General features: G+C 34.7%; 2 protein-coding genes across 4 annotated transcripts; one reads left to right on the top strand and one right to left on the bottom strand.

Annotated features, from left to right (window-relative positions):
- Positions 1–1,306: 1,306 nt before the first annotated feature.
- LOC102612451 (uncharacterized) lies at positions 1,307–4,643 on the top strand. Of its 2 annotated transcripts, XM_006473952.4 has the most exons (5): positions 1,307–2,120; positions 2,940–3,010; positions 3,094–3,487; positions 3,581–3,807; positions 4,066–4,643. In XM_006473952.4, exons 1-4 carry the CDS (start codon positions 1,986–1,988, stop codon positions 3,767–3,769), a joined length of 789 nt encoding a protein of 262 aa, XP_006474015.2. In that variant the 5' UTR covers positions 1,307–1,985; the 3' UTR covers positions 3,770–3,807; positions 4,066–4,643. The 2 variants fall into 2 exon arrangements, with proteins under 2 accessions (XP_006474015.2, XP_015384511.2); XM_015529025.3 differs by lacking the exon at positions 4,066–4,643 and having other exon boundaries at positions 3,581–3,945.
- Positions 4,644–5,059: 416 nt separating this feature from the next.
- LOC102612153 (uncharacterized) lies at positions 5,060–11,230 on the bottom strand. Of its 2 annotated transcripts, XM_052433277.1 has the most exons (5): positions 10,953–11,230; positions 9,117–9,532; positions 6,119–6,880; positions 5,869–5,989; positions 5,060–5,290 (listed from the first exon to the last, which is right to left on the bottom strand). In XM_052433277.1, exons 1-4 carry the CDS (start codon positions 11,056–11,058, stop codon positions 5,879–5,881), a joined length of 1,395 nt encoding a protein of 464 aa, XP_052289237.1. In that variant the 5' UTR covers positions 11,059–11,230; the 3' UTR covers positions 5,060–5,290; positions 5,869–5,878. The 2 variants fall into 2 exon arrangements, with proteins under 2 accessions (XP_052289237.1, XP_006474014.2); XM_006473951.4 differs by having other exon boundaries at positions 5,869–6,880; positions 10,953–11,227.
- Between the last annotated feature and the right edge of the window lie 943 nt (positions 11,231–12,173).

The raw sequence follows: 12,173 nt of genomic DNA, 5'->3' as shown, positions 1-12,173 counted from the left end.
TTTTTGTTGCTTCTATTTAAGGGGTTAAAATGCAAAACATGCAATACTGCTGATCATGGTTGGTGATTCTATTGATTCATAAAAAGTGTTGTTGGCTGGAAAATAGTTCGTCCTGTTGGTTTCTGGCTTGAAGCCTAAAATGGGGGGCATTGTTTGTGGTTTAACAGCTAGATGTGGGAAAAGTACGTGGGAGGTAAAAACAGAAATGAAAGATAGAGAGAGAAACAGCAATCTTCGTTAGAAAAGGAAGCAAAAGGGAGAGGGTATGATGGTAAATGCTTCATTTTTGGTGTGGTGTGTGCAATAGCAATGTGGAATAGAATTAATTAGCAAAAACATCTCTTCTTATGTGTGGCCATCACAATCACTCGCACAAGGCGGGCACAAGCGAAGCGAGCACTCATCCAACGCCAACAAGAAATACAGCAACGAGTACAACACATCATCGAGATATAACATCATCATCATCATCCCATTTATCTTCTCAACTTTCTTTTTATTTTATTAAGATAGATTGCTGATAATAACTCTTGGTTCCCTAATTTTTCTTATTTCTCAAATAAGATCATCATTTTTGTACTTGTATCAAATTGATACCTAGCACTAACTGAAACAACAAAATTGCCTCAAAATATTCAGATTTAACCATTAAACTATAAGCCTATTAGCCTAACACTAAATGATATGTCAAATGGGAACCATCTCTTAGTTACATGACTTTACTTTTTTTTTTTTTGGTTTCAACTTTCTGAGTAGGAATTAATTATTTTTGTGATCATTTTATTATTATATTGGTAACTTTTTTCTTCATTTCTTTGAAGCCTATTTTTGAATTATACTTACTATGGTTACACATTTGTATTAATTAAAACTATTTTTGAGGGACATACATAGACACAAGAAAATACATACATACATACATAAAAATATAATGTTAAGATAAAGAAAAAGATATATTAAACAATTCAAAAACTTAACTGGGGGCCTAGTGGTTAAAGCATCTTTTTCCTAATTAGGAGGAGTTGGTTATCATATGGAGGCAGGCTCATTTTCCTTTTGCTATCATTTGACATAGATTATCAATATACTATAAAGAGAAAGGTTTGTAACTTTGTATTAAGAATAAGGGACCTATCTGATATAAGTAGACGAACTATGCATTTATTTGATAAAATTTAAAGAGTGAGGGACCATAAGTATTATTCCATTTTTAAATTTCTTTTTCTTCAACCCTGTCATCATTCTCTCTCTAAAAGGCCAAGCCTAAGTCTTTGTTGTAGTCTTGTCTATCCATCTTTCCCTGTCTACACACACAGGCAAACAAAAACAAATACAAAGAAAGAAGAAACAACATGGAAACTCTTTCTCTCTCTTTCTTCAATGGCCCAGCTGGACCAAGCCAAAGTTTTTATACAAATAGAAGAAAAACAAAAAAGAAACCCACGAAAAATTCAAAACATGGAAAGAGAAGCTAATCCCCCATGAGCATATATGCAAATGTTATTGTTGCTGTTATTGTTATTGTAACAAAGTCTTCAAATCAAATGTCCTCCAACCAAACCCACCTCACCTCACATAACAAAAAAAAACACGTTTACAGAAATGCCCTTCTGCAACATCCCAAAAAAAAAAAAAAATCCCATCTTCATCACTGTCTCTCTCTCTCAAAAAGAAAGAAAGAAAGCAAGGAAAACATTATTTTTCACCGAAAATTATGTGGGCTCTTTGGTGTTTTCATTCTTTGTCTTGGTCAGAGTTTTCACAGAGAAAACAGGAACCCAAAGAACCTTCCTCTCTCTTCCTTTATTTTCTTTCTTTGTCTATTACCTCTTTCTCTCTTTCTTATTTCATCATCAAGCTTTCATTTTTATCATCAAGCTTTCAGCTTTTTCCTCTCTTTCACCCCTATCTCTCTGTTTGTGCTCTAGTTTTTGTTTTTGGGCTCGTGGGCTGTTCTTGTTTTGTATCTCTGTGATCTGATCGTGATGATGAAAAAAAAGATGAAAGGTGTTGCTGCATCTGTTGAGATAGCTCCAGCTCCAGCTTGTTCTGTTTATGACGATACAAGGGTTAGGCTCAGGCACCAGAGTCTCAAGCAGGACTATGAAGAGTTGTTAAAGGTATTGCCTTCTTGTTTGATATGATCAGATCTGTTTTCTTTTTCTCAAAATTTTTATGTTGATTTGCTTTGCTTGATTTTTTTTTTTTCACGGTTCTCTTGATTTGGTGGTTTTTATGTATGATTGTTGGATGTCAATTTAAAAAAAAAAAGAATTGTTGCTTTGGTTCTTTTGTTCTGGTTTGTAAAGTGGTGAGATCAGGTCAAAGCTAACCTTAAAAATGGACTTTTTATTTCCTTTTGTGCTTGTATGTGTATTTTGTTGGCGGTGTTCTATGTTTTTGTGAAGTTCCCATGTTATTATTTTGTTTGTGGTGTTCTTTGTTTTTGTTAAGTTACATGTCATTTGGTTTATTTGTTGGGAAGAACCGAGGGAATAAACAAGCTTAATTAATCAGTTAAATTAGGTTGATTAAGCATCCAAAAAATAAAGATGTATTAAATCTATGTGATTCTTTGAGTGAGCATCATTTTTTTTAATATTAAAAAAAAGGAAAGAAAGAAAGGTTTTGAGACCTCATGGATTTGATGTTCTATCTATTTGTTGAGTCTTCTCCTTCTTTGCAGTTCACCTGAAAATTCACATAGTTTGTTTGGTTTAATCTCTTAACTTTTGATATCATATTTGTCAAAAAAAAAAAAACTCTATTGAATCCTTGGAGTTTTATTTTTCCTTTCCTTTTTTTTTTTTAGTTTGGTTTTTCAATCAGCTTTTATAACATGTTTGTAGAAATTATACTTGCATGATTTGCAATTTGTATTCGGAACTTTGTTATTTTTTAGGTAGTGATCGATGATTTAAACTATTAATTTTTTGCAGGAAATGGAGGCTAAGAAAAAGAAATTGCAGATGATGAAACAGAAAAAATTGACCTTACAGAGTGAAGTCCGGTATAATCTCATAATCCCTAGTTCCTATAGAATTTTTCATCAAATATTTGAAAATCATAGTCTAATATTCTTTAAAATCAAAGGTTCTTGAGAAGACGGCACCAATACTTGACAGCCAACCAGCCCTTGACTTCGACAATGGGCCAAAATTCTGTAAAGGCTCAGCAGAAACCAATCCCAAGTAGGAAAATGGCAAAAGAAAGGAATTACGGCAGAAAGGCAGCTGCTTTGTGTCGCCCACCTTTAGGTTTTGATCTAAATAAAAAGGGAAAGGCTTATAATGAAAAGGAAGCAACTTTGCGAAACCCAATTGCTGTTTTTGATTTGAACCAGAAGCTGAAGGCTTACAATGGAAAGGAATCAACTTCGCTACATTCCTTGCCAGTTCTTGATCTAAACCAGAAGGAAAGGGTTTACAGTCGAAAGGATGCTGCCATACAAAACGTGACTCCAGTTTTTGACTTAAACCAGATATCGGTAATCTATTGGTCATAATATTGATTATGAACATTATATCCATTTGATACATTTTCAATTCAGCTAATGTTTCTTAGTTCTACTTTACTGCAGAGAGAGGAGGAAGAATTCAATAGCGAGCCATGGAGGGTAGAGGAATCAAATAAAAGTTCAGTCAGAGGTGGAAGTGAGGAGCAGCTTAATGACATGAAGTTATCAGTTTGTAGGAATATCGGAAACGGGGCAAATCGGTCAGGGAAGAGGAAGATTTCATGGCAAGATCAGGTTGCCTTGAGAGTTTAAGTTCTTAGTTGTATTGCAATTTAAGAGATTATATTTTGGTAAGCTTACCTTGTCTGCTTTGTTGTGTCTACTTATAGTTCTTCATACTATTTTATTTACCTTCTCATTGTAAAGTACAAGACAGTAGTTTATATATTAAATACATAAATGGAATGGATGAATTGGTGGTTAGAACACATTCTCCTGTTTTTTTAATTAAAGGTGCATTTTAGAATGCTTTTAGAGTTGCAAAATCATTTTTTTTTGTCTTTTTTTTTTAAAAAATTGAAATAAATAAAAGTAGTGATATTGTGCAGAAAGGATATATGCAAGCAAATGCTTGCGCGGTAGGCGCTACTAAATGCGTCATGCATTTGGTTTCGGACGGCTGGAGTAAAGTGGAAGCAAATTTAGACAACGGTTGTGAGATTTCCATATTTTGTTTCTTTGGCTCTATAGTTTTTGGTAAGCTTCTTCTGAGTGCTTCATGACTAAAAAAAAAAAAAAAAACTGCTTTAAATTTTATGCTTTCTCCGCCCGCCTGGACACCCTTGCGGAAGAATTTAGAACTTGGAATCTTGTAGAAGGTCAGAGTTGTGCATTGAGAGGCCCCTCGTTAGAACTCCCAGAAGTTTCCACATTTGTTTCCTTGCAATTGGGTGGTTATACTTAACCTTAAATCTTGTTTGGTAGCAGTTCTATTGCATAGATGGGGTCGTCAAAGCCACTATGGTATTTGTACAAGTTTAAAGTTAATCCTCCAATGACTGGAAGCCACAAATTCCTTGGCTATATGTAATCATACTCCCATCTCTTTACGTTTACTACAAAATTATTGTGTATATGTAAGCATGGCTTTTTGTTAGGCAATGGCTAGTTGGCTATTGGGGTAAAAGTTGCTTTAGTAGTGGGGGAAATAATGAAGGGATTGTAGTGGAATGCTGAATCGAGCCCGTGCAAACTTTACTGGTTCTGCTTCTATGCGTCATTCCAAGATTTTTATAATCCTTGGAAAGAAAAGTCTCCATTGAGATTTTTGAACGGCACAGAGCTACAGCCTTAAACAGTTCAGAATGTATCCAAGCATCACGTGGAAACGCGGTTCTTTTATGAAAGATGTTGCGTAAAAAAAAACCATCTCATAACCATTAGGCCACTGTTAAGTTACGTTGAGTATAACATACACACACTCACAGCAACAGTACTAATGGTGGGATTTATTACTGTTGCTGTGAGTGTGTGTATGTTACACTCATCATAACATAGGGTGACCCTAACCATTAACCATCAAGGTATATTAGTTGACTAATCTGTTTCGGGACACCTGATAAATGATTATTGACAAGATTTTTAATCCCACACGATTTGAAGTTCACAACGTTTCTAAACACGAAGATTATTATCACATCTTACAAACTTGTTATAAACTAGGTAGTCAGGAAACTTGCGGGATGACATCCAAAGGTCAGGAAGCTTGTACGATTGACAGGTTAAATAACCAGTTGACAGGAGCACATTGACTAATGATATGCCGCCAACTGCCTGCCAAATATAACACAATATAAATGACATTAGGTCATGATCAAGAAAAATTTGCTTCCAGTTGAAGGGTCTTATCTCATGACTGGTTTTCTAATGCGATAGCAAGGAAGAAAAGCTCCAAAATTGAAAGAATTCATGAAATGCAAAGAATCAGCTCTATGACGACATTGTTGAGAAAAAGCCTGCTTATAGTAAGCACTTTCAAAGAAAATTCATGAAATGGGAAGAATCAGCTCTATGACGATGCTGTAGAGACAAAGCCTGCTTATAGGAAGCACTTTCAAAGAAAGTAGATCTAGTAGAGTGGCTGCCATTCTTTTATCTAACTTTTTACCAATGACTTTGGCTCCAGTCTTGGTAGATAACAACACATGATAACTATTACAGTATTACTGCTTGAATCTAAAGGCTTCATCAATCAGTATCTTCAAATCCATATAGCATGAGATGGAAGAATCAACTTAATCATTTACTATCAAAATTTTCAAAATTTAAATGATAGAGTGAGATGCAGCTGAAGATTGAAATTTGAGACATTCAGAATCAAGTGCAAGAGAAAATAAAAGTTAGAGCTGTACCGTCAGCATATCAATGAGTCTTCTGCATCAGGTCCACTACATCTGCCACTATAGACGGATGTGCGCCATTTGAATCTCCAGTAACATTTTCTGCCATTTCTTTCTTTGCTTTTTTGGCCACTAAACCTTCACCTTCAACATCAGTAACATTTTCTGTCATTCCTCCGCTGGCTTCTTTGGCCACAAAACCTTCATCTTCAACCTCCTTAGTAACATTCTCTGCTCTTTGTTCACTGGCTTCTTTGGCCACCACCTCTTCATCTTCATCCTTCTCAGTAACACGGCCCGTTGTCTTTTCATTTGGTTCTTCAGCCACTACATCTTCATCTTCAGCTTTCTCGGTAGGATCTGGCGGTGCCACAATAGTCATGCTGCTGGTAGCTGGGACAGCTTCATCATTTTTCTTAGATTCATTAGACCGAGCTATGTGTTTCTTCCCCCTTTTATGACCTTCCATCACAACAGCAGAGTGAGTACCAACTTGACAATCTTCACACCAGAATTTGAACTTCTTCCTAAGGGGTGGTTTTCTCTTTGTCTTCTCTGCAGTTGGTATCCCATTTTTCTTCTTCCTAGTTTTAGCAGTCAGGTCTTTCTTCTTTGGCAGCCCCTCATTTTTTATCTCTGAATCTTCTACACCCTCTGCTTTCTGGTCTGAACCAACAACAGCTTTATTAACTTCAGTTGATTCCTCTTCTACGTCAGTCTTCATTTCTTGGCCAGAACTGTCTTTACTTTCTCTAAGCTTAATTTTCTTTCCAGATTTTTTTGACATGGATGAAATGGAGTTGTTGCACATCTTCTGAGCTCTAAGAAGTCCGGCTTCCTTAGCCTTGTGCTTCTTACCTTGAAGATGCTCATCTAGACCTCTCTCACTAGTAGCACTGACCTGACAGAGGGCGCAACTCCACTCCTTGGTTTTTTTTGAACTCATTAAAGGGAGCTCTACAGAAGCTGCAGGAGGTGTGGAAGCTTTCCGCTTTGATCCACAAAGATTGGGATCGGGCTTAGCCTGCAAAAGAGACTCAAAAACTGTAACTATGATGCCATGTATTAGTTACCTCATCAATGGTGAAAGTGGCAAAATATTCCCTGTGAGCCCCATCTTCTGCCAATGTGAGTACAGATTAAAGAATTTGTTTACAAGTTAATAATAATGCGCACTAGTTTTATTTTAAACAATTAATTCTCCAAATAAGGTGGAATGTAGCAGTATTTTAAAACATTCAATACAAACAGAATCCTTGGCAATTAACAACATTACCAACTCTGAACTAGGAATATGTTTCCTTTTCAAAATAATAATAATAATATCAAAAACTACAAATATGTTTGAATAGGTTTGTGAAAAACTATCCTAATAACATGGACGAGAAGAGATGATATTAACACTTACCAGCATTAATTCATAATTAGAGAAAACACCATTTAAGTGGAGCCTCCAGCCAACACATATACACAAATGTAAACAATAGGATTTAAAATAAGAAATTACTGGAAAAAAGAATCATCAGAAATCAATCTCTAAAAGTTCAAGCAACTGTTGATGGTTACCAAATGTAATCACCCTAGCTTGCAGCAAGCTCACTTTTGCTAGAAAAAAGTTTTGATACTTGTCCAAACAAAAGTTTTGATACACACAATGATTCCAGGTTGTGGAGGATCACATGTCCTCACTGCCCAAATTTTAAAACCAAATACATTGGCATTTGAACACATGGTCAAGAGTTACACAGTTCTCTCATATACTTGAGTTGACGAACCAAACTGAAAATGTGAACTTTGACCAATGTTCATAACCAAATGCTAACATGTTTGGAACTAAATCAAGATAGTGAGTCCAAATGCACTCCCAAACAAACTTGTCACCTGTTCATCAAGATCAAGTCATATAGTACTATGAATGGACGTGGGAATCTCTAAGTAGTGACCTCCTAACAGCATACAAATCCAGGTACACTATTATACAGCTAATTTGACTTTGTTCATTTTGCAGAACAGTTAAGTGCGGGATAAAGCCATTCAAATGGACATGGAAAGAAACATTGATGGATAAGGGTTCAAGAAAAACAATGTCATCACAGAGTAGTTCAATTGGATAGGATGAAGAAATTAACATGAAGCGAGCTCACCAATCTCTATTTATTTTTCAGTTTTGAGAAATCCAAAATCTTCAATTATCATTTTGAAATACACTGCATTATTGAGCATTGTCACTACTTTCTTCTGAAATTTTCCATCAGCAGAAAATGTCAAACACAGGAAAACAAGACTTACCAAGTTTCATAAGTATCAAAATGAAAATGAGCAGAAGTCCACAGAGGATGTCCTAGAATGCATCAGAAAGATAACAAGGAATACAATCTCTTTCATTATATTGGTATTATTTAAACCTACTATCTACCATAATCCATCTACTGTTTCAGTACCTAAGCTATAACCTCAGTAACACGGTAAATATTGAAAAATTTTAGTCCATTAAATTTCAATAAAACTAGAGCAGCAGGACAATATACAATGAAAGCATAATCCAATCAAGGTCCCGGTCCTAGAGACAATATATTTGTTTTTATTCTACATGGTGTGTTTAGATCATGCTTTCATTGTATATTGACAGAGGCATGTATAAGAGTCTGGCGTTTATACATAGGGCAGACTTCCCAAGTAACTCGTACACCAAAAATCAACATCAAAGGAATCAGCAAAGCCATCAATCTCAGGTTATTTTCTGCCCACATTCCAGTAATGCTACTACAACAAATTGTTGTAAAGAACAATTGTAGCTACCGTAATCAAAGGAGAAAAATATCCTTGATCAATCACAATGGTGCTCCCTTAGGATAGAGTTTTTGATGCACATCCCACAAGTAGAAGGGTTACCACATACATGGGTAGCAAAACAGTTTATTTAGCTCATGATTATACCTACCTCTACAAGCTTGCAGTCAAAAAACATTTCCAACCAAGAAACTATTAGAGCTTATAGGTCTTTGAGAAAATTCTATTGAATTTGCAGTAACACCAGAAATAGTGTAGAAGACAAATAATGTAAAGATTGAGCGTACACTAAATCTGACATCATTCACATACCTCTGACTTTAGCACCAGATTGAAATGAATTCTATAAAACTTTTAGCAATTTTTAGCAAATCAAACTCCAATAATACAGTCATCAACCAATATTGAAGACAAATAAACTCATCGGTGCCAGAAACAAAAAAAGAACTATGTTAAAATTGAATACTGACCAGCATAATCAGTTTATCCTTCTTGTTAACCTCCAAGGCATTCCTAATCTCATCTTTCATGGCATCTGAAAACTGCGGCAGAGTAGGAGGCAGTACATCATGTCCAAAGCCCATGCCACGACTCCCAGGAAATGGGAACCGGTCCTCAAGCCAGCGATTGTTTAACTGGTGCATTAATGGGTATCTTGAATGGAGCTGCATTGAGAGTCTTTCATCCATTGATAGGCCCATTTCACTTGCTCTTGCCATCTCTCTTTCCATCATCAGCTCTCTTCTTACCTCTTCTTCTAGCAATCGCCGACGCAAATTTTCCGCGGTGATTATTTCATGCCTGATTCTCTCCTTCTCAATCTCACGCTGGATTGTGTAAAAGTCCCTTGGATTGTGCATGAAATTGGGATCCATAGAGTAGTTAACTGAAAGAGAATATTTATATTAGGTCAAGATGGTAAGGTATGTCATTTCATTTCAAGTGCAAAAGAACTTTAAAATAAAAATGACTTGATTTTAATCATAAAAATTTGACGAAAAGATTAAAAAAGAATTGATTTTTTTTTTTTTTGGAGCACAAAAGTTAACGCAGTGTTGGTTCAAAATTTATAGAAATTCTCAAAATTACCACACCATTTAGAGTTTTGCATATGAAACAAATACAATCTAATAAGGAACAACAAAAAGGGACTCCCTATTGTTTTTAGATTTCAATCCAGTTTCAAGAATTATTTTTGGAAACCGTTATTGCCAACCCGAACAGAGCTCCTCTTTTTCTACCTGCAGAATCCTTTGTTTGCATGAAAGAATCATAAACTACAAATCAAACAGGCCCCAAGTCTCTACATTTTGCTTTCTCTTTCCTCTCTGAAACCCATTAAAAACTCATTGTACTAAATCTGAGTAGATTATCTTCCAAAATATTGACCAAACAACATAAACAAAGCCAGCAAGATTTACAATCCTGCAACAATATTTACCCAGCTTCTCTTTTCTTCAAATAATAATAATAATAATAATAATAATAATAATAATAATAATAATAATAAGTATAATAAATAATTTTATGTGTGTGTGTTATATCAACCCAGGATCCTGGTTTACAACATTCTAAACGTATTTTACTTACAACGTTACCAACCATTTACAATGTTGTAAGTAAAATACGTTTACAACTTTTTTACAATGTTCTAAATTCATGAAAAATTCTATATACAACATTGTAAACAGGGTCTCAGACTTTATAAAGTCTAATATTACTGCAATCAGGGAAGCTGATTCTACACACAAACACATATATACTTTCTCTTTTTCTCAGCCATACAGAAAATCCCTTTGGCAAATAGGATGCGCCGGGAGTGCCTTTCAGAAAGCGGTTTCTCTGATTGTAATTATGAAGTAAGATTAAAGCTTTGCCAAAGCCACTTCTAACTTTTCTACCTTTTTTATTTCTCATCTTAACTGCTTCTGTAACAAGGGTTCCAAATTCAGTTTCCTAACAGCTTCCACAAAATAACTTCAAAATCGAAAGCTTTTCACACCTGATTTATCTATTTTAAAGCAAACGTATGATCCATTAAAAAAATATAAATATTAACAAACGTACATTACTTTCAACCTTTGTATATTTCATCGGTTCAGCCAAACACTATAAACAAAATCGTGTTTAAACTACTTGCTAACCAATTTTTTTTTTTAAAAAAAAAAAACTATGTGATGAACTTAGAGAAACATTGTAGGACAAAAAAAAAAGCAACAACTATTTTACTTCTATTTCCTTTCTAGTCTTATATTTCAGTAACCAAACAGAGGATAATGGCCATTGAGCGGTAGATCTAACCGGACCTCGCAATGCTTGCTCAGAGAAGTAGCTCAAGCTATGAGAAGACGGAGAAGGAGAAGATCGACACGGCGTCGTTCTTTCGTCAATTGCTCGGAACTTGAACTCCATTGACTGTAAATAGAGAGCGTGTGTGTGTTTGTGTGAGCTGCTTGACTCAGTGGGAGAATTTGGTGGCGGAACGGATTGAGTTATATGGTGGATGGCCGTGTGTTGCACGCGCAAGTATGGCACGTGGTGCTTTTGTGCTGTTGTGTCAATTTTAAAAGGTTCCCTTAGATACGATTTTAGATTAACGTTACACGCTTTACAGCACACGGCTTGCAGGGTGAGGGCCTGAGAGTTTGGTGCCTGGTAGGCTGGTACGTCGTGTGTGTTCAGTGGTTCTAGTTTGTCTGTGCCCAGTAACACCGGTACATAATTTACAAAGCAAATAAAATTGAGCCACGTTTACAATTAAATCACCTCTTTTTATTTTGTTAAAAAAAATTTGTACACCAGAAATGGAAGATAAAAAATTCATCCCATTGGATAGAGATATTACGGTACCATTAGTATAATTAATTACAAGTCAACATTTTACATCATTTTAGAATTACTCTATTACCATTGGTGATTACCGACATAAATATTATATGACACTATCCAGAATTTATTTTTATGAGTATTAAAGGAAAATACTTATTAATAAGGGAGGTATTTACCCTTATACAAGTAAATAATTAAGGGGAAAAATAGAATTTTAACATATATTTGAGGAAACATGTGCTCTCAAAAACTCTCGATGCAATGCGTGAATTATTAGATAATATTTAAGATGTAATCCTAATTGAAATGACTCAGAAACACAAAATTTAAGATAACAAAATCATTGTAAAAAATAAATGAAAAATTTATTGATTTAAAAAAAATTAAACATATTTTTTGCAAATTAACTCAAATAGCGAAAATCGATAAAAAAAAATACAATTATGACCCTAAAAATGACAAATATAAAAAGAGTCGGACTATTAGCACCCCTTCAAAATCCTATTGAAACCACTCTTTTAATTATATTTTATTTAATACTAAAAGTACCTTTTTTTTGCTAAATGAACTCTCTTTTCATTTATGGATTTTTCAGTTTCTAATATTTTCCTCACTCTTTCAATTTTAATATTTATATTCCTCTTTTCAAACTTTATTTATTATTTAATTTTTAAAGAAAAAATCTAAAAAAAGTAAGA

This window comes from Citrus sinensis, chromosome 9, assembly GCF_022201045.2.
Source record: "Citrus sinensis cultivar Valencia sweet orange chromosome 9, DVS_A1.0, whole genome shotgun sequence".
In the NCBI taxonomy this organism is placed as follows: Eukaryota; Viridiplantae; Streptophyta; class Magnoliopsida; order Sapindales; family Rutaceae; genus Citrus; species Citrus sinensis.
The sequence above is the reverse complement of the archived record's forward strand: the minus strand, read 5'-3'. Positions and strand labels throughout refer to the sequence as shown.